The sequence below is a fragment of the Pomacea canaliculata genome, linkage group LG14, assembly GCF_003073045.1.
Source record: "Pomacea canaliculata isolate SZHN2017 linkage group LG14, ASM307304v1, whole genome shotgun sequence".
NCBI classification, from domain to species: domain Eukaryota; kingdom Metazoa; phylum Mollusca; class Gastropoda; order Architaenioglossa; family Ampullariidae; genus Pomacea; species Pomacea canaliculata.
In genome coordinates, this window is record NC_037603.1 from 6,575,593 (window position 1) to 6,594,958 (window position 19,366).

Sequence of the window (19,366 nt, forward strand, 5' to 3'; positions counted from 1 at the left end):
CAATGTTGTGTTTGACAAGTGTGTAGAACTTGTTGTATCCGATGTTTACGTCCCTAAGGGTCATAGCCTCTAGACTCTAGAGCACACCTGGGCAAGGGGAGGCCCGCCTCCTGTCTCTGACCGGCCCGCCCGCCAGTATATATATTATATATACAGTATTGGGTAAAACTGAGTTAACTATATTAGTCCTGCCCTCTAAAACCATCCCAGTTTCTCATGCGGTGTGAATGTTTCTCATGGTCTTAGTGTTGTCAGTAATATGATTTAAGGTGTGTGAACCATGATACAGTCATAAACGTGCCTCACGTTAATAACAGAAACACAAATAAAAAATTATTCTGGTATTTTGTTGAGTGTAGGGAGCTCTGAAAAGTCTTGTTGTTAAGTTTCATCTTATTTTATCGTAGCATGATTTCCGAAAAAAAAACCCAGATAACCCAGGGTTGTCGTGATGATCTACCAAAACTTTAGGGCCGATAGACCAAGGTCCGTTTCCTATATCAGATAATTATTTCACATTCTTTGCAGTCATGAGCGAATCAAACCAACGTATCAAAGATCGGTTGTTTAGGAGTTGTGATATGGCAAATTTGCAGAAACACACTTAACTCTCATACACACTCACACACGCAGTGTTTTGTCTCTTTAGCGAAAAATAATGCTATCATATCAAAGAGCCAAATCCCGCTACTACTTTCCTCCCTAAAACTCATTTCAGCTTTTGGATTGTTGCTGTTTGTTCATTACATGTTTTGCTAAATGGCTGGTAGTGAATTAATACCATGTGTAAGCTGTTGGAATTTTTTTTTTTTTTTTTTTTTTTTTTTTTTTTGGGGGGGGGTTGCTTTGTTTCTTTTTCGTCTCGTCTTCTCTTTGCGCCACATAGTCTTTCCGAATATCATTATGATTAGCAATAATGAACATTGTTATCACTTTGCTAGTTTGGTGTCTGCTCATTAGAAAAAAGTAGGTTTGTTGATAAAGCTCTTAACCGCTGAGTCATTCATGTATACAATTTTATACAACCGACGATGTAGTGTCATCTGTCTTCAATGGTCTCGACTAGTGATTAATAACTGTCTGGACACAAGTCTATGGGATGACTTCCTCTTCTTAGCACTCTTCATGATGTTATTGTCGGATTTGTAATCAAGTCAGTCATTCTTCTTTGTAAAAAAGTGAGGCTATGTATTTGTAAATATGACGGGCTATCTTTACTAGTAACAAATAGTCGTATCGTATATTATTCAGTTGTATCATCCTTTTTGTGTAGATGCAGACCAGATTATGTCACCAACACACATATATATATATATCAACAGATGAAAATAAATAGGACATAGCTGATATGATGCTCGATAGTTTTGCCTAACGATGCCTCATACAGCAGACGGATTGTACTTAACACATTTAATAGAAATATAACAAATACAAATATTTTTTATAACTTTATTCTTTGAGTCAGATTATTAGTTTTGTTGAAGTTCTGTTGTCATTATCTAGTTGATTAGCTGAATATACAATTCTAATGTTACTGCTTTGATAGACTTCGCTACTTTCGAGCAAACACACACAAAACTTTATTTTGCGTTTGTACTGGAACTACAAAGATTAGACCTCCAGGTCAATGTCAGGGTGCACAGAGAAGCCACTGAAAGATGTGAAAGATGACAGCAAAGTCCCTTGTCTATCGCTTCTAAGCCACACAGTGTCCTCCGTGGACAGGTGCCGTACAGCTTGGCAGGCTCCATAGTACGTGCTTGACAATGACATTACTTGACAGAAACACGTGACCTCGTCACACACAGATGCAATGGTACTTGAAGTACTACCTTGATTATAAACAGTCATGAAAAAAAAGTAAGTCCCATTAAAGGGTGCGGTGAACTCCCCAGTACTGCTGTTGTAGGCGTTTCCTTCATTGGTGATCACGCGGTCTAATATCACACGATCTCTGTACACCGATTGGTCTCTGCTTAGACGGGCCTCAAACAGGACCTTGTTGGAGTCCAGCTCTGTAAGCACATGGCGGGCAATGGGAAAAAAAGACAAGTCTATTAGTAGTAAGTCAAGAGGTCCAAAACAAGTACAACGGGACTGATTTGAAATTGTGGCTTAGATACTCGTAAATAAAATCTCGTGAAAGACAGAAGAAATAAATATCGAGTGTGTGCATCTAAAAAAACAATGATGCATGAATGGCATATACGGAAAAAGCATTAAATGATGATAAAATGATAATATATTTCTCTTTATCGTAGTTGTTTTATTATTTTCATTCATGTTCCTTATTTTTAAGTTTTATTCTAACCTTTTTTTTTATTTTTTGTTTGGCTAAAAGTCATTTCACGATACCTTTGAAATAGTCTTGAAGATTCTGGATTAAGTATGTTTTATTGTCCAACTGACTCTGAAGACTGTCTGCGAGCTCTTTGACGCGGCGGTTCTCCTCTGTCAGTCGATCTATTTCCACTCGTTTCTCGTTTTTAAGGATGTCCTGCTCGGCTTCTACAAGCGACAGTCGCATCCTCACCTCGTCCACACTCACCGATGAACTCCTGAGTACGCTTGCGTTTTGGGGTAAACACGAGGCCGGAGGTAACTGGGACGACAGGCGACACTGTGTAGCTACCTCCCTCTACAGGGTTCGGCAGGTTGATAATAAAGAAACCGTTGATGTGTATGGAAGTGAGGTGCTTCTCTCCAGAAGGAAACTGCCCAACAAGAACAAAACCTCTTATGTTAAAGAAAATTTGAATTCAACATTTTTCTATGGAGGTTAAGAGATTGCCAGTATGTTCAGTATGTTTTATATATATATAAGGTCGATTACTTTACACGTCATTGAACTTTTACTCGAGATCACGAGAGCGGAAGACGAGGGCTACTTAAAAATTTGAAAATCTATGAACAACATCTTTGTGGCTTTCTGACATTTTCTTTTTTGATCGCAAGTTATGCTAACCCAAGTAATGAGTACTGTTCCAATAACTTAAATTTATCCAACAGACGGGTGACTTGATGTGTATAAATATCTCTCAAAGAAGGCAAACAAATTAGTTATACTCTCAGGAAGGTTGTTTTACTTATTATTATTATTCCTGTTAGCTTAATAGTACTTGGCATGAAAACTTTAATCTTTGGGTTTTGTTGTATTTTTTTTTACTGACAAAAATCTGCAGTTGTTATTTTCAGCAACGTCTGAAAGAATATTATTAAGTATATGAATCTACATACTACATCGTTTGGTACTTTCATAAACATAATGGTCATTTACTATGTTCATTTATATACTAACGGTCCATTCAACAGATAGAGGAGGATGACCAATAATGACATATCCTCCGCACGACAGCTGCACGTGCAGCTGACCGGTCTTGTTGTCATACACCGCCACGCGCTCCTGTCGCGCGCTCAGAGACTCGGCTCCGTAAACTAGAGGATCTGGAACAAAAGTAATAAAGTATGTCAAGCTGATGGATATAGTAATGACTGAGGTCAGAAATAAGTAGTTTATATCTGTCATCAAACACGTTTCTCGTTAATTTTTGCAAATGAGTAAAAAAGATGGACGGTTTAACTGTACAAGTGTCTGTCTGTCTGTCTGTCTGTCTGTCTGTCTGTCTGTCTGTCTGTCTGTCTGTCTGTCTGTCTGTCTGTCTGTCCTCTGTTTTGCCTGGCCTGGACTGGCCTGTACTGGCTTGGACCGGCCTGGACTGGCCTGTACTGGCTTGGACTGGCCTGGTTGTTTGAGTAATATATGCTATATCGCTTGTCCCTATTACATCAATTCTCTCCATTTGATTCCAAGCTTCTAATAATAAAACCATTTTACTGAACTACTTACCTTCTGCTACTACCAAGAGAGCCGTCTGGTTATACACAGCAAAGGATGTCCCCTGAACAATGCTGACCGACACAGAGAACTCGCCGCTGTCCTGGCCGGTGACAAACATCAGGGTAAGTCCTGCCTGCAGGACAGGGTGTATCCTGTCAGAGAATGAGGTGCGAAGTGGCAAAAAGTTACCTTCGACGACGGTGGCAATAACTCTTCGACTATCGTTACCAGGTTTGAAATACCACTTGATGTCCTCGACCACCTCTCCATCTTGTACAGAATAATCCCAGGGTAGCTTAATGCTGTCGCCTACGCAAGAGTATAAATCAGTGCCATCTTGGAGGGTTGATGTCCACTGAAAGCTGATTATTCCTACAAAAAATACATTTATAGATACATTTGTTCTACATCACCAGCAATAACAGTGATACTGATTATTTAGTATTTAAAATTCTTAAAATTCCAAATATTAAGAATGTCATGTCTTATTTAGTGACGATGTGACGATGAAACAGAACTCAATAATATACTAGATACAGGATTTATGCATGGAATATCTCTTCTCTAGAGAGATCCTTTCAAGATGATGCTTACCTCGACAAAAGAAAGAAAGAAAGACGATCCATGTGTATGTCATCCTAACAAAATCCTCCAATGGATGATGACGAGCTGTTGTGAAGTAGATATGATATACCTGTAAGGTCTATAAACGAATCACATCGACACTAAGGTTATTTTGCAGTCGAATGAACGAGTCAAGCAAGGTCTTGTGGAAGTTCACAGATATTTAGAGCAAAAGATAATGAAAGAGTGATTGAGCAACATGGTCTAAAAATAGTCCTGTACATGAAGCAACGGAGATAGTAACGTCCACAGTCACGTGTTTTGATGGTTGCTGAGAACATCGCTCATATCAAAGATAAGAATAAGTCTAGATGGCACAAGGGTGATTAAAAGATGTTAAACTGCTCTAGTGTACGTGGGAGGTGGAAACAATCCTGTTTTCGTATGGGTTTATGTTCAAGGAAAAGATTTTTATTATTAGAACATAATCGTGTTTCTTAATTTGCTGATTTGTTTTTCAAAACTCAGGCTTGTTTAAAATCGCATAGTTATTTATATCTTGCATGATGATAACTGGTGCAAATATATTTTTCAATCTATAAGCTAATATTTTGTTGTGCTTGTTTTTTTTATAGTGTTGTATACTCTGTTGCACTCAGCAGCACACTCTCTCCTTGTTTCAATCCCACGCATGCGCATTACAAATGAAAGACAGATGTCTGATATCACACTTCTGAATGTACTCTCCTCGCCTTCTCTAAGCGATAACAGTGCAAAGTCGAAATTTAAGTTGTTGAAGACACAGAAAACATGACACCATCCGAGCTCACAGTAGATAACGAGGCTGATAAAGTATCACTTAAGTCTTTTTATGTAGGTGAGTGTAAAGCACAATAAAGAAAGATTTGTTGTGGGTGAGGAAGGATCGCAAGCTTGTTATGGACAAGTATGAAGACAGACAGACAGACAGACAGTACTTGGACAGACAACAGTGGAGGAGGAGGAGGAGGAGGATAAGGAGGAGGAGGATTAAATCATATATTAGTGAACAAAGAATTAAGGAAATTATTTTATTTTTAAATTTACACTGAATACTGCAAAGATGGAGACAAAAATATACATGGAAATACACCAGCTTCACATATCTGTTATTAATATAATTTAGAAAGTAACAACATATTTCTTATAAATACAAAAACTGTTTCAGGAGTCACTTCCTTATTAAAATCTGAAACAAACTTTTGTGAATTCATCTGAGAATGGAAGTCAATGTAACTTAATTTTACTTCTTTTTCTTTTTATTTACCATGAAGAAAGCAGAAAGTTAAATTTGTATTCACACTGTAGTACATAGATCAGGGGTCTCAAACTCAATTTACCCGGGGGCCACTGGAGGCAGAGTCTGGATGAGGCCGGGCCGCATCAGGTTTTCCACAAGAAAAGCTCTTACAAAAACATTCCAATGTTATCAAATGTCTTATTTTTTCATCTTAATTTTGTGTTAAAAAATAAAAATAAATTAACAAATTCAAAGAAAAAATAAATCAATTAGTAATAAATGAATAAATTGAAAATGAAAATATAATAATAATACAGCAGATATAGAAGACTGAAGAAAATATAGTTGCTGACCAGAGAAATGTAATTATTATTATTCAGATTCAAATGTCTGTATTAGCATTTCTTTAACATTTAACTTTCTGAACATAATGGAACATTGAACATAAACTGTTTTGAACATGGCTTCTTCTGCCTACTTCTTGCTGCTAGAGGTCTGGCAGCGCTTACTCTCGCATAGCTGAGCCACATTTGGCTTAAGGGAGGAAGCAGTTGAGACCCTCAGTACGGCTTGAAGATGTTCATCAGTAAGTCTGGATCTGTACTTGGACTTATTGAAGTTCAAGGTAGAGAAGAGCTTTTCGCACAAGCATGTGCTCCCAAAAAGACACATGGTCCGCTTGAACATTCGGGAAAGCTCAGGGAAGCTAGGGGGCAATTCTCTCAAAAATTGCCCGAGCTTGTCCGCTTTTCCACTCACCTCCCTGAACTTGGCTTTGAGTTCAGAGTTGCACTGCAGGTCAATGAGCTCCATTTGAAGCACAGGAGGAGCATCTTGTACATAAAAGGAGTAGGGTCCTCAAAAATTTGAACTGTGGTTCTGTGCGTCTTGAAATCCGCAAATCTGTGATCGAATTCCTCCTGTAGCTTCAAAATGACATCCACATACTCTTCACCGCTGAACGGTGTGCCTGCATCCATGAGTGCCTTGCATGCTGAGAAATGGCAAAGGTCTGTCTGAGAAAGTTGGGCTTTAATAACATAAGTTTTGTAGAGAATGCTCTCACGTTGTCATAGGCAACACTGACAAGTTGCCCCTGACCTTGTAGCTTCTTGTTCAGTACGTTAAGCTCATGTGTCATATCAACCAAAAAAGCTAAGTCCATGAGCCATTTTGGATTACTTAGCACAGGAACAGCAACCCCATCTTTCTCCATGAAGGCTTTCACTTCGGCTCTCAACTCAATCTCTTCAATATGTTTCCCCTGCTGACCCAACGTACCTCGGTGAAGCAGAGCACATCCCCATATTCTGACTCCATTTCCTCTAAAAAAGCACGAAACCTTCTGTGCTTTAAGCCCCTGGATCTGATTTGGTTGATACATTTCACAACGAAAGACATCACATTGTCAAACTTCAGGCATTTGCTGAAAAGGGCCTGCTGATGAATAATGCAGTGCAGAGCAATGGCCTCCTCCACACCTTCCTCTTCCAGTTTGTTTGTTTTTTTTTTGTTTTGTTTCTTTTTTGAACAAGTGCCACCAGTCCTCCCTGTCATTGATGGCGCTCCATCAGTTGTTATTCCAACAAACCTCCTCCAAGGCAAACCGGCATTCTCAATGGCATCACACAGCTGGTGAAATATCTCCTGAGCTGTGGTCTGGCCATGCATTGGAATCACTGAGAGCAACTCCTCTATGACTTCAAAAGTGTTCATCAACACCGCGGACAAAGACTGCGAGTTGGCAGTGTCGGTGATGTCTGTGGTCTCATCAAGAGCGACTGAGTATACAATATGAAATAATATATATGAACATTTTGCTTTCTCACACAGTTGATCATAAATGTCACTTGACATTTCAGAAATGCGCTCTGCTACGGTGTTGGCAGAAAGGCTGATGTTGCTAAACTGACCTTTCTTTTCTGGACAGACAATACATGCAGCCTGTAATATGCACATTTTTAAAAATTCACCTTCTTTGAATGGCTTTCCTGCTTTAGCAATCATCTCACTAACCACGTAGCTAGCTTCGACTGCTGCGTCATTCTCTTTGGTTGCTTTCTTAAAGAAATTTTGTTGCCTCAGTAGATGTGTTTTAAGATTAGCAACCCGGCTGACTCTCTCATCTCCCTGGTATTTTGCATACTCCTCAGTATGTCTAGTTGTGTAATGATGTTTCAAATTGTATTCTTGTACACTGCAACTTCTCTGTGCAAATAAGACACTTGGGCTGCCTCTGTGGGAGCGAGAGAGGAGAAGATATAACAGTATCAAACTCGGGCCGCACTAACATGAAACTTTGATATTGAGGTGGGGGCCGCAAACTTTTGTCCGGCGGGCCGCAGTTGGCCCGCGGGCCGCGAGTTTGAGACCCCTGACATAGATGAAGTCTGGGAACATCACAGCTCCGTTTCAACATCAGAACGCAAGGAAAAGCCAGTGAAGGAGGTATAGACGGAGGACAAATACCAAGTTTCCTCGCTTCTCAGCCATGCCTGCTGGCCCTGGGACCTGTGAACAGCCGCCTGGCAGGTCCCTAAACTGTATTGCTGGTTCATAATGGTTGCTCGCACATAGCAAAAGCACGTAGTGTTGTCACATAAAGCTGCAATGTCCTGAGCGCCAATCAGACGGACGCTCTCAGTCACCTGGGCTGTGATCATGAAGAAGTAAGTGCCATTGAAAGGAGCAGTAAACTCCCCTGTAGTTTCATTGAAGGCATTCCCCTCATTAGTGATCACGTGCTCGAGTCTCACTGGCTGGCCCTTCTTGTAGTAGTAGCTTGCGGACGGACGGGCATCGAATATCACCCTGGGGTTGTCCAACTCTACAGACATTTGTTGACCATGATTAATGAAACATAAACAATCTTTATGTCAAACTACTTCAAAAATATGTACCAGTCAATAATATCATTGATTTCCTTTTTTATAAAGTTGTTTTTCTAATATATTTCTTATGTTTCCCTTTAACTTTAGAGAGAATCTGCGAAACATTTCTTAAAATATTCTTAATGTCTTAACTCTGTCATTAGCTTCATCTTTAATGAAACTTTATCACTCTTAAAGATGTTCGTCTCACCAAGCAAAATATTTACCACCAGCATCACAACACCATACCTTTGAAGTAGTCCCGCAGTTGTACAAGTGAGTTGGTGTTGTTTTCCAGTTCATTCTGAAGGCTGTCCACCATCTTTTTGAGCTTCCGGTTGTCGTCTGTCAGCCGGTCTATTTGAACTCGTTCTCGTCTAAGCACCTCCTGTTCGGCCTCTATCAGTGTCAGCCTCGCTCTCACCTCGTCCACACTCACAGAAGAGCTCCCAAACAAGGTGGCGTTATGAGGTAAACAAGACATGGGAGGTAATTGCGGCGACAGGCGGCACGTGTAGTTACCTCCCTTCACAGGATTAGGCAGGTTAAGAAGAAATGAGTTGTTGATGTGGTTAGAAGTGAGAAGCTTCTCTCCAGAAGGAAGCTGCCCAACAAATGCAGAAAATTCCACCAAATATTTCATATCCTAACATAAATTTTGAGAGAATTAAGGGACAAAGACTAGTTAAACACTTCTCCACATATCTATCTTACAGTGGAAAAAATTTGTCAGAAATCATTCCTACGATAATGTAGGCATGCATTGTTCTTGGTATTTAAAGACGACTTCTAAATTAAATTAAATATTTACCATTTAAAAAGATTGATTCTGTCGCTCGAACACAACCTGCAGTTATGAATTTTTTTTCTAAAATTCTTAAACTCGGTACTCTTAGTTTTCACAATCCACCTTAATCTCTCAAGAAACTATAATTATATATATCCTCCACATAGATATAAATTTTAATGTGTGTCTTCCTGTCCTGTCCCGTTACTCTTTAAGTGCTGTATAATAAGAGCTATATCTAAATATTTCTTTATAAATTGTATTTAATGAGAAAGAGGTGTCTGTCGCGAAAGGTAAGGATAAATGATATTACTCCATTTATAATCTGAAATATCGAAATGAATAAATTAATATATTCAATATTTGTCCATCTTTCCATATTCCATCAGTTAATGCTAACCGTCCATTCCATATACAGAGGCGGGTGTCCAGTGATGAAGTAGCCGCTGCATGAGAGCTGCACGTGCATCTGACCGGTCTTGTTGTCGTAAACAGCCACCTGTTCCTCCTGAGCCCACAGACCCAGTGGTATTCGAACTAGACTATCTTTAACAATAGAACGCATTTTTAAAATAAAATTCTGAAAATATCGATAGCTGATTCGTTGATTCACTCTATTGGAGTTATATCTTGTACGTGGTTTTTTCTGTGTCTGTTCGCATGCCTGTCTGTGCCATTCCCTTCTTATCAGTTTTAATTCATATACGAGAGTGATGTACCTTTATTCACCTATCTGATAAACTTATTTTTTGAATTGTGCTATGTAAAAAACATTTTTCCTGACAATAGACACTAATGATAAACAATATTAATATGTAAGGAAAGAGGGTAAGTTAAAGAATATCCAATACAGTCGAGGTCCCAGAAACTCTACTAAAGCCGCCATAGGCTCTTAGAGGAGAGTAAGAACCTCAGAGACCTGTCTTACCATCTGCTACTACTAAAGACGCCGACATGTTGTAACTAGCGAAGGAGGATCCATGAAGAACAGTGACCACCACAGAGAATTCGCCACTGTCCTGAGTGGTGAGTGGCGATAGTGCAAGTCCTGCCTGCGGACATGGTGTATCCTGTCAGAGAATGAGGTGCGAAGAGGGAAAAAGTCGCCTTCCACGACGGCGGCAATGCCTCTCCGACTGCTGTCACCAGAGTAGTAATACCACTTGATGTCCTGCACTACCTCCCCATCTTGTACAGAGTAATCCCAGGGAAACTGTACACCTTCCCCTAGACATGCGTATACATCGGCGCCATCTTGGAGGTCCGATACCCATCTGAAAGTACTTATTTCTAGAAAAAAATACTTTTCTGGTATCAATATTTTACAGACCAGCAATACCAACAGTACACATTGCTTAATACTCAAGATGTATTTAAGATGAATTTAAGAACAAAGCTATTCCAAAAATGATATTTAAACTTCATTTTATACTTACACTGGTACCTTAAGCAAAGAAAATGTCAATGATTTGTTTCAGTCAGATTTTGTTTTTCAGGTTTTAAGATACTATTACAAAATAAAAATAAAACGACAGTCGCAAATAATTATTGCTTACAAATGGAGAACATCATGATCTAGAGAAATGCTTCTGGAAGGTTTACCTTGACAAAAGAAAAGAAGAAGGACGGCAACCATCCACCTGTACATCATCTCAAAATCTTTTTGACAAGACCCTGTATACTTGCTGACAAAAGAGATCGTACAAGCGAGATTACAGCGATAACACAACGAGATCACACCTCGATAAATCTTGGGAAATAAATACCTGCGGTATTTTATAATTTTTTTGCAAAATATTTGAAAAATGTGTAAGAAGATGGATTAAAAATCAGAAAAAATCAATGTGCAGCGTCGTGTAAAATAAAAAAGGAAAGCGACTGAGGTTATTCGACTTTCGCTGCAAGCTACTAACTTTGTGGCCTTTATCTCAAATATTTATAGAAACGAAAGATAAATTATCTTACTAGAATAATGATGATTAAGCAAAATCAAGTTGAAGGTTTTAATCATTATCTCTGTATCGTGAGTCATGGAGATAAGTGGACACAAACCTGTGTTGAAAGTTGATGACTGCTTTTTAAAGTTATTTCGTTCTACAAATATTTCTCTGGACTCACGTGACAAAACTGCTTTGTACATCGTATTGAAATTAATAGCTTATTATTTTTATAGTTTGTTACTAGTAATATTTGTTTGACAATTATGTATGTTCGTCAAGTATAGCACTTATGCTTAGTCATTATCTTTGACCACAGAGCACACACATATTTGTGAAGTCTTTTTTATTGTACAAACACACACAGACTGTTTCTATATCAAATATCTAACTGTGATGTTTCAATCTTTTGTTTTATTTTAGTTATTTGTGTCAAGCTCATTCAAGTGAAACACCAGGTAATGATATCGTTGGCCATCTCTCGATGTCCTATCACTTGGCAGACTGACAGTCCAGGTTCGGCAACGGTGGCAGGACGATACAGGTGACAGGTGAGATACAAGTGGGCGGTGTTTTCAGCAACCCTCACCCTCCTCTCTCTCTGCAACTTGTTTGTTTACACCCTTTCCTTTATTTCTCAGATAATGCAGTGTGTTTACTGCTTCATTTCATGTTGGGCGTGGTTTTATGGCCTTCATTCAACAATTGTCAGATGCACATTTGGTTTCTTATTATAACAAAAAACTAAAACATTTTCCTGCTACAAATTGCCAACAATCACCCACGAATCGTTTATTTGTCTTTTTAATTTACTAGTGAAACGGTAGAGGGCGATGTTTTTATCAATGTAAGCTTTTGTCTACTTAATCTTGTCTTTCCCTTGAGTCACAAAGTCTTATTTTCAGCTCCAAAGTCTCCGTCATCTCTTTTATTAGCAGGTAATCGTCTGTCAGCCGATAAAGTTCTTTTCTAAGCATCTCCTACTCGGTTTCTAACCTCTGAACCTCGTTATCACCTCGTCCATAAGTCACAAACGAGCTCCCAAACGCACAAGCGGTATAGGGTAAACACGTTAGGGGAGGTAACTTACGAAGAAATGAGCCACTATCATCATCATCATCATCATCATCATCATCATCATCATCATCATCATCATCATCATCATCATCATCATCTGCAATGGTCATAGATTCAACAATTCATTAAAAAAATTACAACATTGTTTTAAAATTATATTTTAAAATTTCCAGGAGTTACAAGTCTTCTTTACCTCTTTATCATACATACATAAATGCAATGGATGAAAGTCTGGAATACTTGTATATATATATATATGTATATGTCATGTAATCTATGTATGTATATGCGTGTTTCATTAGCTGGTAAAATAATCTGCCCTAATATGTCTTAATATTATTGATGGAGATTGGTCTTGAGTTATACCATTCAAGATCAGAAATAATTTTGTTAGTGTAGAGGTATGTAAATCTAAGATCATTTAAAACTATATTTTAGTTCAGTTATAAAAGTTAGCAGCATGTTAGCAAGGCTACGAGCCACAATACAGATATCTCAGATAACCTCGAGAAGATGAATATCTGAGAAATCCATGGTCTCCCCACGTTCAGATGCCGGAGTTCAGAAATGAGCCCCAAACTTAAACATGTCTGTTAAAGCCAACATCCGGGTTTTCGTGGCAAATCATTGCTGCTAGCAGACGGGTCGGTAATTCGTCCCATGAACAGATTCTGCCGCTCGGTCTTGTCTCGAAGAATGAAGAAGAATGGACGGTTGACACGGAAAACTCGTGGCATTGACCTGAATGACACTTGGACGACTGTAGCCGCAGATGCTCTTGTTCCACTTTCTGTCACCTTTAAACACAGAATGTGTATATATGTGTGTTTGATATACTTCACAACATTCACAGTCTACAACAAATCATAAATGGATATTTTCCAGTAAGAAAGAAAAAGACGAAATCAAGAGACAAATGACAAATGACAAATGACAAATCCTAATTTACGAGGACAACAGAATAAGCAAATGTTGGAAGTGAGAAAGCTGAGGTAAATAAAGGCTCTACCTTTCCAGCCTCTTTCATTCTCGTGGATTACCTGGACCAGAGCCTCGTGTAGAACTGTGCTGACGTACAGGTGTCCAGGGACTGGGTGTTGCATCATGGGAAGGAGATCAGCGGTATGTATGTCAAAGAGACTGGACAGTCCCAGGGTCTTCAAGTATTCGGTGAGCTTCCTGTGGACTCTGACTTCAAACTTAGGCAAGGTAAGGAGGTAACGAGTGGGTGAGGGCATGTCAGTCACCGCCTCCTCCAGCAGCTGCATCAGAAATATTTGTACTCGTACCTCTTGACCTGTGCTTCTAAAGTGCACCACTCACATCTCTCGCCTACCACAGCCCTATATGTAGTCATCACTACAAATGGTTTGCATGGTTTTATCGACATCATATTTACCTGGAAAATTCTATTAGTGGCATATCAATGGCTGAAGGAGTAAGGTAATACATCTTCAAATAAGCTTGTTGCGATGCTAACCTGACCACTGAGAGTGTCCTCCAGGATGGACAACTCTTGGGTGGAGTCCGGGACGATCAAGAACAAGCTGAAGCGATCGCCCTTGTAGGGAAGTTCCAGAACAGTCGATTCAGTGGATCGAAGGACTTTATGAAGTAGTGCCCGTCGCCCATCATTGTTTGCACCTGGATGCTGCTGCCGAGGACTGTGGTGAAGTTGGCGGCAAATGTGGGTTTTTGGTTAAACATCTGTTTCCACTGAGCCTTCGGGAAAATCAAGAGTGTGTGCATATAAGTCAATGCATCCATAAACGACGACGACGAGCGATCAACATCACTTTATCATAACAGTTACCACTGTACAAATATAGAAACTGAGACCAGCAGAAGGCAGATGTAGACCAAAGAACATCGACAAACAACTAGACATGAGGACAACAACATTACATAATATTGACAGATGTTCACATCGATAGACATATACCTTTTTTGTGTACACACAACCATGCACGTGCAGCAACAACAACAACAACAACAACATCAACAACTGCAGGCTCATTTGCACTCACCTCAAAGAACATTGTGTTTATCAAGAGGAGAGTGGTCTCTTCAGTGATGGTGCCAGTCTCCAGGAGCTCAGGAATGGATCCCCTGGTTGTGCGATTGACCCACGAGTTGACCTCTCTCTCAGGGTCTGGTCTCTGGATTTCTCGCAGCGTCTCGCCATAGTACTGCGAGAAGTTCTGAGAGTAGCTGCAAAAATAAAAGTTCTGACAGGTCCACGGGATCGTAGGTTCGGATGTAAAGAACGATCAGGTACAAAGACACTTTCAAGAATTTCCTTGTGGTGTGGACAAACCAAACCGACACTTCAGCAGATAAAAAGAAAAGCCGACTGGTACCTGTCAGAAACCCTTAGCTGCCTGGGGTCGTAGAAGAGTGCGTTGGCGAGGTCTATGGTGATGTTTAAGTCTGAACCAGAGGTGAGCATCGATGTCAAGATGGAACTGAGCTGACGATGGACATTTTCATTGTGTCTCACACCAAGCACTGACTGTCGGAAGCAACCAATCGTGAGAAATAATTCAAGTTAACAAAGGTTTTGCTTGAAGCATCAAATGAAATTTGGGGGAGAGAGAAAAGCAAAAAAGATAGAGAAGGCAACCAGAAATCAAAAGGAGTAAATTCCAACAGGATCACAAATTAAATAATATCATCATCACGAGCAAAAATAATATCTTTCAGTAAAAGCTACAGGCATATGAGAACTGGATACGACTTTGTTGAAATTTCTGTTCCTTGTTTCATTGATGAATAAAAGTATCATGACACTAGTGTAGTAGAGCAAAATAAGCTTCTTTCTGTGAAGAACTGTGAACTCTCCTAAGTAGCCTAGGAATGCTCCATAAATTGCGGCAAGCCTAGAGGGCTGAGACATACATACTAAGCATCGTACACCTTTTTCGTGCGGTTTCATCCCTCCCTGTGTAATAAACATATCAACAATACCTTTCGAAGATGTAAAAAAAGGAAAAAGAAAGAAGAAAGTAGCCAGGAAGGAAACAGGATAATAGTGACCTCTAGCTCCTTCTTCGTAATTCCATCAGCTCCAAGCAGAGTCATGCTCAAGGCCGTGTAAACGCTCAACGGCGAGAAGACGACGTTGCCATGGTAACCGTCAGTTAGCTGCTTGTGGAGGTTAACGCCGAACTCCGAAGTGGCGAGGTAGAGAGGTCTGTCCTCACTGATGTCACCATAGCCTGTCAATGAAAGCATCAATCATCACATTCTGATGATGATGAGGAGGAGGAGGATGATGATGATGAGGAGGAGGAGGAGGACTAGGAGGATTGCAATGAAATAACAGAAATAAATTTCTTTAGTGTAAAAATAGTGTATTCTTTCATAAAACTGCGCAACTTTCGACAATCTCCAGAATTGTGATTATCGCCGTGCAGTTTGCTGTAGCTGGGTGTCGAGCAATTGAAGATTAAATATTTTAAACATCACACATCATTGTGACCACAACATTGTGGTCCATGCTTCACAAAGTAGTTTGCCTTTACTTGTGACATCTGCGCAAGCCGTTAGAAAGCCGAGGGTAGGGGTATAGTAAATACCAAAGTATTTATATCCATTTGCAGTGAGTAAACTCGCGCTGTCCTACTTCCAAATAACGCGAGAGAGAGAGAGAGCGTGTGTGTTGGGGAGTGTGAGGAGGGGTTCTTTCTGTAAACATATGGCAAAGGCAACAGAAAGTCAAACATAAACACAGACATGAGCACAAACACAGTGCTTCGGGTCTAGTCATCAGGTCAGCGAGGGTCAGGAAAGGTCACGCCGTAACCTTCACCTTACCTGGCCTCGTTTACACTACAAAGTACAGGAGCATCTCCCTCCCCTGGAGGGCATGCGTGGCATCACAGTGGGATACATGGGTGCATGTGCGTTCGTGAGCGCGTGCGTGCGCGAACAACTGAATAACTAAACTCTGCCTTGTATGATGATTTCAAGCTGTCATCACATCTGGCTACATTAACATTGCGAGATTTACTTACCTGCTTTTGAGTCAACGTTATATCACTTTTTACTCGCAGCCAAATGTTTACGAAAGGTTAAAGGTAAAACGGTGCAGGTCACGTGGCGCTAAGTGGATGGCGCACGCTTTCCTAATTGGCCAAGATGTCCGGTCCTCATGTCTAGCTGTCTTCTCGGAGTGTTTTTCTCACTGACTGTTACACTTCCGTTTTACCTTAACGTCTTAAGAAAACAAAATTAAGAAAACAAAATCAGAAAGATACTCACATGGAGACAAAAGGATGCACAAAATGAACACGCTGCCAGTCGCCATGACTGCCCTCGACAAATGAAAAGCGGCCTTGTGCCAAGGTTAGCTTTTTTTTTTTTTTTTTTGAAAATAACATCCCACCCCGCCTCTTTTCTTCATCCCTACATCCTCACCAAAGCTCCACACCTGCCAGGTTGTTAGCTGCTAACTCCTGATTGTGTGGCGCACCAGTGACGTGTTGTTTATGCCCGATAATCTCAGTGACATCCACTTTAAACAGAAGACAACTACAAAGAGATTGTGCAGCTACTATTGAAAACAACGTGTTTACAAGAAAAGGTTGCTTTAAGTGTCAGATGTATGGATGTAAACAGGGAAAACAAGCTGAGAGTAGTATCGCTGGTTGGGAGATACGAACATCAGTTGTAAAAATATGATTTTTTTTAAATTATGAACATTCTCAGCATTTCCCGTCGGTCTTAAACCTCTCTAGAGACCAATGAATAGCATAGTCCCACTCTACATCCAAATAAAGCACATGGAGGACAGGCTAGGATATCGGGTGGACGGGTAGAGAGCTGGGAGACAGAGATGTCTCAGGCTGTGTACAACGCTGTGTACAGAAAGGAGACAGGAATGTTTACACTTACTGCAGCTACACGTGTACATTCAAAGGTATTTTTTTTTTATTTCCGAGTCATCCTGGCTACCCTGTCGATACAGGCAGCTTGACTGACCATCACAATAAAGTGGAGGAGATAAGATGTGTTCAAGACAACCAGGGGAGACAAATGCACTTGCGTCTGATTGATAGTGGAGTTGCCTCTCTTTATCTTTACGTGCGTATGTGTTGGGTGTGTGTTGGGTGTGTAGGGGGTGTAGAGGGTGTAGGGGTGGGGAGTGTGTAATGCCAGTCCTTCCGGTTACACATACACTTCTTTTAAAGTGAGCGCCACTGTAGTTCACAAGTTCATTAAACAGACTCCGTAGTGTACATGCAACTCATGTGATTGAATAATTATAACTAATGTAGCTGGTGGTGTACTTATAACTACGTGTTATGACTGCTATCAATGCCACTTCTCCTAAATTATCCCATCTGTTGTCACTACGTGTCCTTTATTTATTTCCTCTACCAGCGACTTTAAATAACATATCGACCTATCTATAGAGCTACAGAAATAAGTTATTTACCTGTTCTTTCATTTCATTTTCGGTATTTATCTACAATGTAAAACCAGTCACAGATTTGTGTAGAAGGATTAGGAGGATATCAAAAGCAAGAAGTCTTTAAAATGCGCTTTATTATTATTATTATTATTATTATTATTAAACTTTTTTTTGCGAAAAATGTACGCTCATATAAAAGAATACATTCAGCGCTTACTACAAAAGCTAGTTTACCGTGTAGGACATAAAAGAACGGAAATGGCATCGATGAGGATGAAGGACAAAAGACAGAAAAGACAGACATTAGCGATAAAAATTAATCAACAATGGCATATCAGCAGGACCAGCTCAGTAAGAAGTAAAGAATGTGGAGGAGAAAGAGAAAGACAGAGGATGCAGAAGTAAGGAGAGAAAAAAAAATGTTAGTAGTAATGCTGACGTGGAAAATATGAAAGCATCGCAATTAAGGACAATTTCTGAGGCCATGAAAAGCCAGGGACATCTTCATCAATGACCGAGTAAGTCACTTCACATTTTCTTGCAGTGACAAGGTTATGACCTGTAAACATTTTGTTTCATAAAGCAACTACACAATTCTGCAGTGTAGACCTTCTTCAGTTGAACTTCTTGAGTGATTTCCGTTTGTTCTCATCGATCATGTTGTGAAGACTTTACGGATGTCACGTGTTGACAAGTGGGACAAGCAGACGCCGGGTCACGCAAGTACACGACAAAGCTCGGCTCTCAGGTCAAGCGCCATCCAGTCCAATATGCCCACAAGAAAGGTTTGAGTTCAGTGCTCCAAGGAAAGAATTAACCTGAATCTTGGAAGACAACGAACAATTACAAACGACAAGGAAAATAACAGTCTTTGAAAAAGAGATATAATAGTCAGGAATTTACAATACTCTTTCAGTGTATATTGTAGAGAATATTTTAATACAGAAAAGGAAGAGACAAAGAAAGATTGGAACTGAGAGAAAGTTTGTGTAGAATGTTTACCCGGAGAATACTAGAAGTCCAGACACAGAAAAAGCGATGTAAGCAGAACAACTGATGGAGAAAGAACAAGGAGCGGCACAAATAGAAAAACATCGTAACAAGTATCATTAGATGCAAGAAGAAATTACATGATAAAATGAGCAAGGTCTAAATTGTAATTACTTACATTGATTACGAGGTAGAATTAAAATCAAGGAAAATAAAATGCGGTTGAATTTTTTTTTCTATTATATATGTCCAAAAAGATGTTTTGCATTATAACTTTGTATTACATGTCCTTAAAGTATTCCAGAACTTAAAGCAAATGTTACATTGCTCATGAATAACTCAGAAGCAGGAACCTCAGTTAGAAAGCGAAGGTAAGTCGTTACCGAAAAATTGGGGAAAAATAGGAAACCCGAGGGTAGGAGTCTTGATTTTGTGGTTACAAAGCGATGTCCAGACCCCGATGATATTACTTTGTCTTACTTCTACCCCGGGGCCTATGTGCCACTGCTTTTAAATCTGTGACCTCGGGTATCAGGCACCGACCGCGGAGACTAGACACACCCGTGTGACAACATAGACAAGCCAGAGTTATGCTTGCTGCCCTCAAG

At 39.9% G+C, this 19,366-nt stretch overlaps 2 protein-coding genes across 4 annotated transcripts; both read right to left on the reverse strand.

Moving 5' to 3' along the window:
• Positions 1 to 8,064: 8,064 nt before the first annotated feature.
• On the reverse strand, positions 8,065 to 11,222 carry LOC112555909. 3 transcript variants are annotated; one of them, XM_025224483.1, is made up of 5 exons: positions 10,941 to 11,222; positions 10,267 to 10,628; positions 9,755 to 9,884; positions 8,801 to 9,155; positions 8,065 to 8,508 (listed from the first exon to the last, which is right to left on the reverse strand). In XM_025224483.1, exons 3-5 carry the CDS (start codon positions 9,788 to 9,790, stop codon positions 8,081 to 8,083), a joined length of 819 nt encoding a protein of 272 aa, XP_025080268.1. In that variant the 5' UTR covers positions 9,791 to 9,884; positions 10,267 to 10,628; positions 10,941 to 11,222; the 3' UTR covers positions 8,065 to 8,080. The 3 variants fall into 3 exon arrangements, with proteins under 3 accessions (XP_025080268.1, XP_025080267.1, XP_025080269.1); XM_025224482.1 differs by having other exon boundaries at positions 9,739 to 9,884; XM_025224484.1 differs by lacking the exons at positions 10,267 to 10,628; positions 10,941 to 11,222 and having other exon boundaries at positions 9,755 to 9,924.
• Positions 11,223 to 11,768: 546 nt separating this feature from the next.
• LOC112555224 (serpin B8-like) lies at positions 11,769 to 17,331 on the reverse strand. The gene is made up of 8 exons (XM_025223520.1): positions 17,249 to 17,331; positions 16,616 to 16,868; positions 15,389 to 15,570; positions 14,713 to 14,864; positions 14,380 to 14,563; positions 13,833 to 14,074; positions 13,393 to 13,614; positions 11,769 to 13,149 (listed from the first exon to the last, which is right to left on the reverse strand). The coding sequence occupies exons 2-6, from the start codon at positions 16,659 to 16,661 to the stop codon at positions 13,889 to 13,891; spliced, it is 750 nt and encodes a 249-aa protein (XP_025079305.1). The 5' UTR covers positions 16,662 to 16,868; positions 17,249 to 17,331; the 3' UTR covers positions 11,769 to 13,149; positions 13,393 to 13,614; positions 13,833 to 13,888.
• Between the last annotated feature and the right edge of the window lie 2,035 nt (positions 17,332 to 19,366).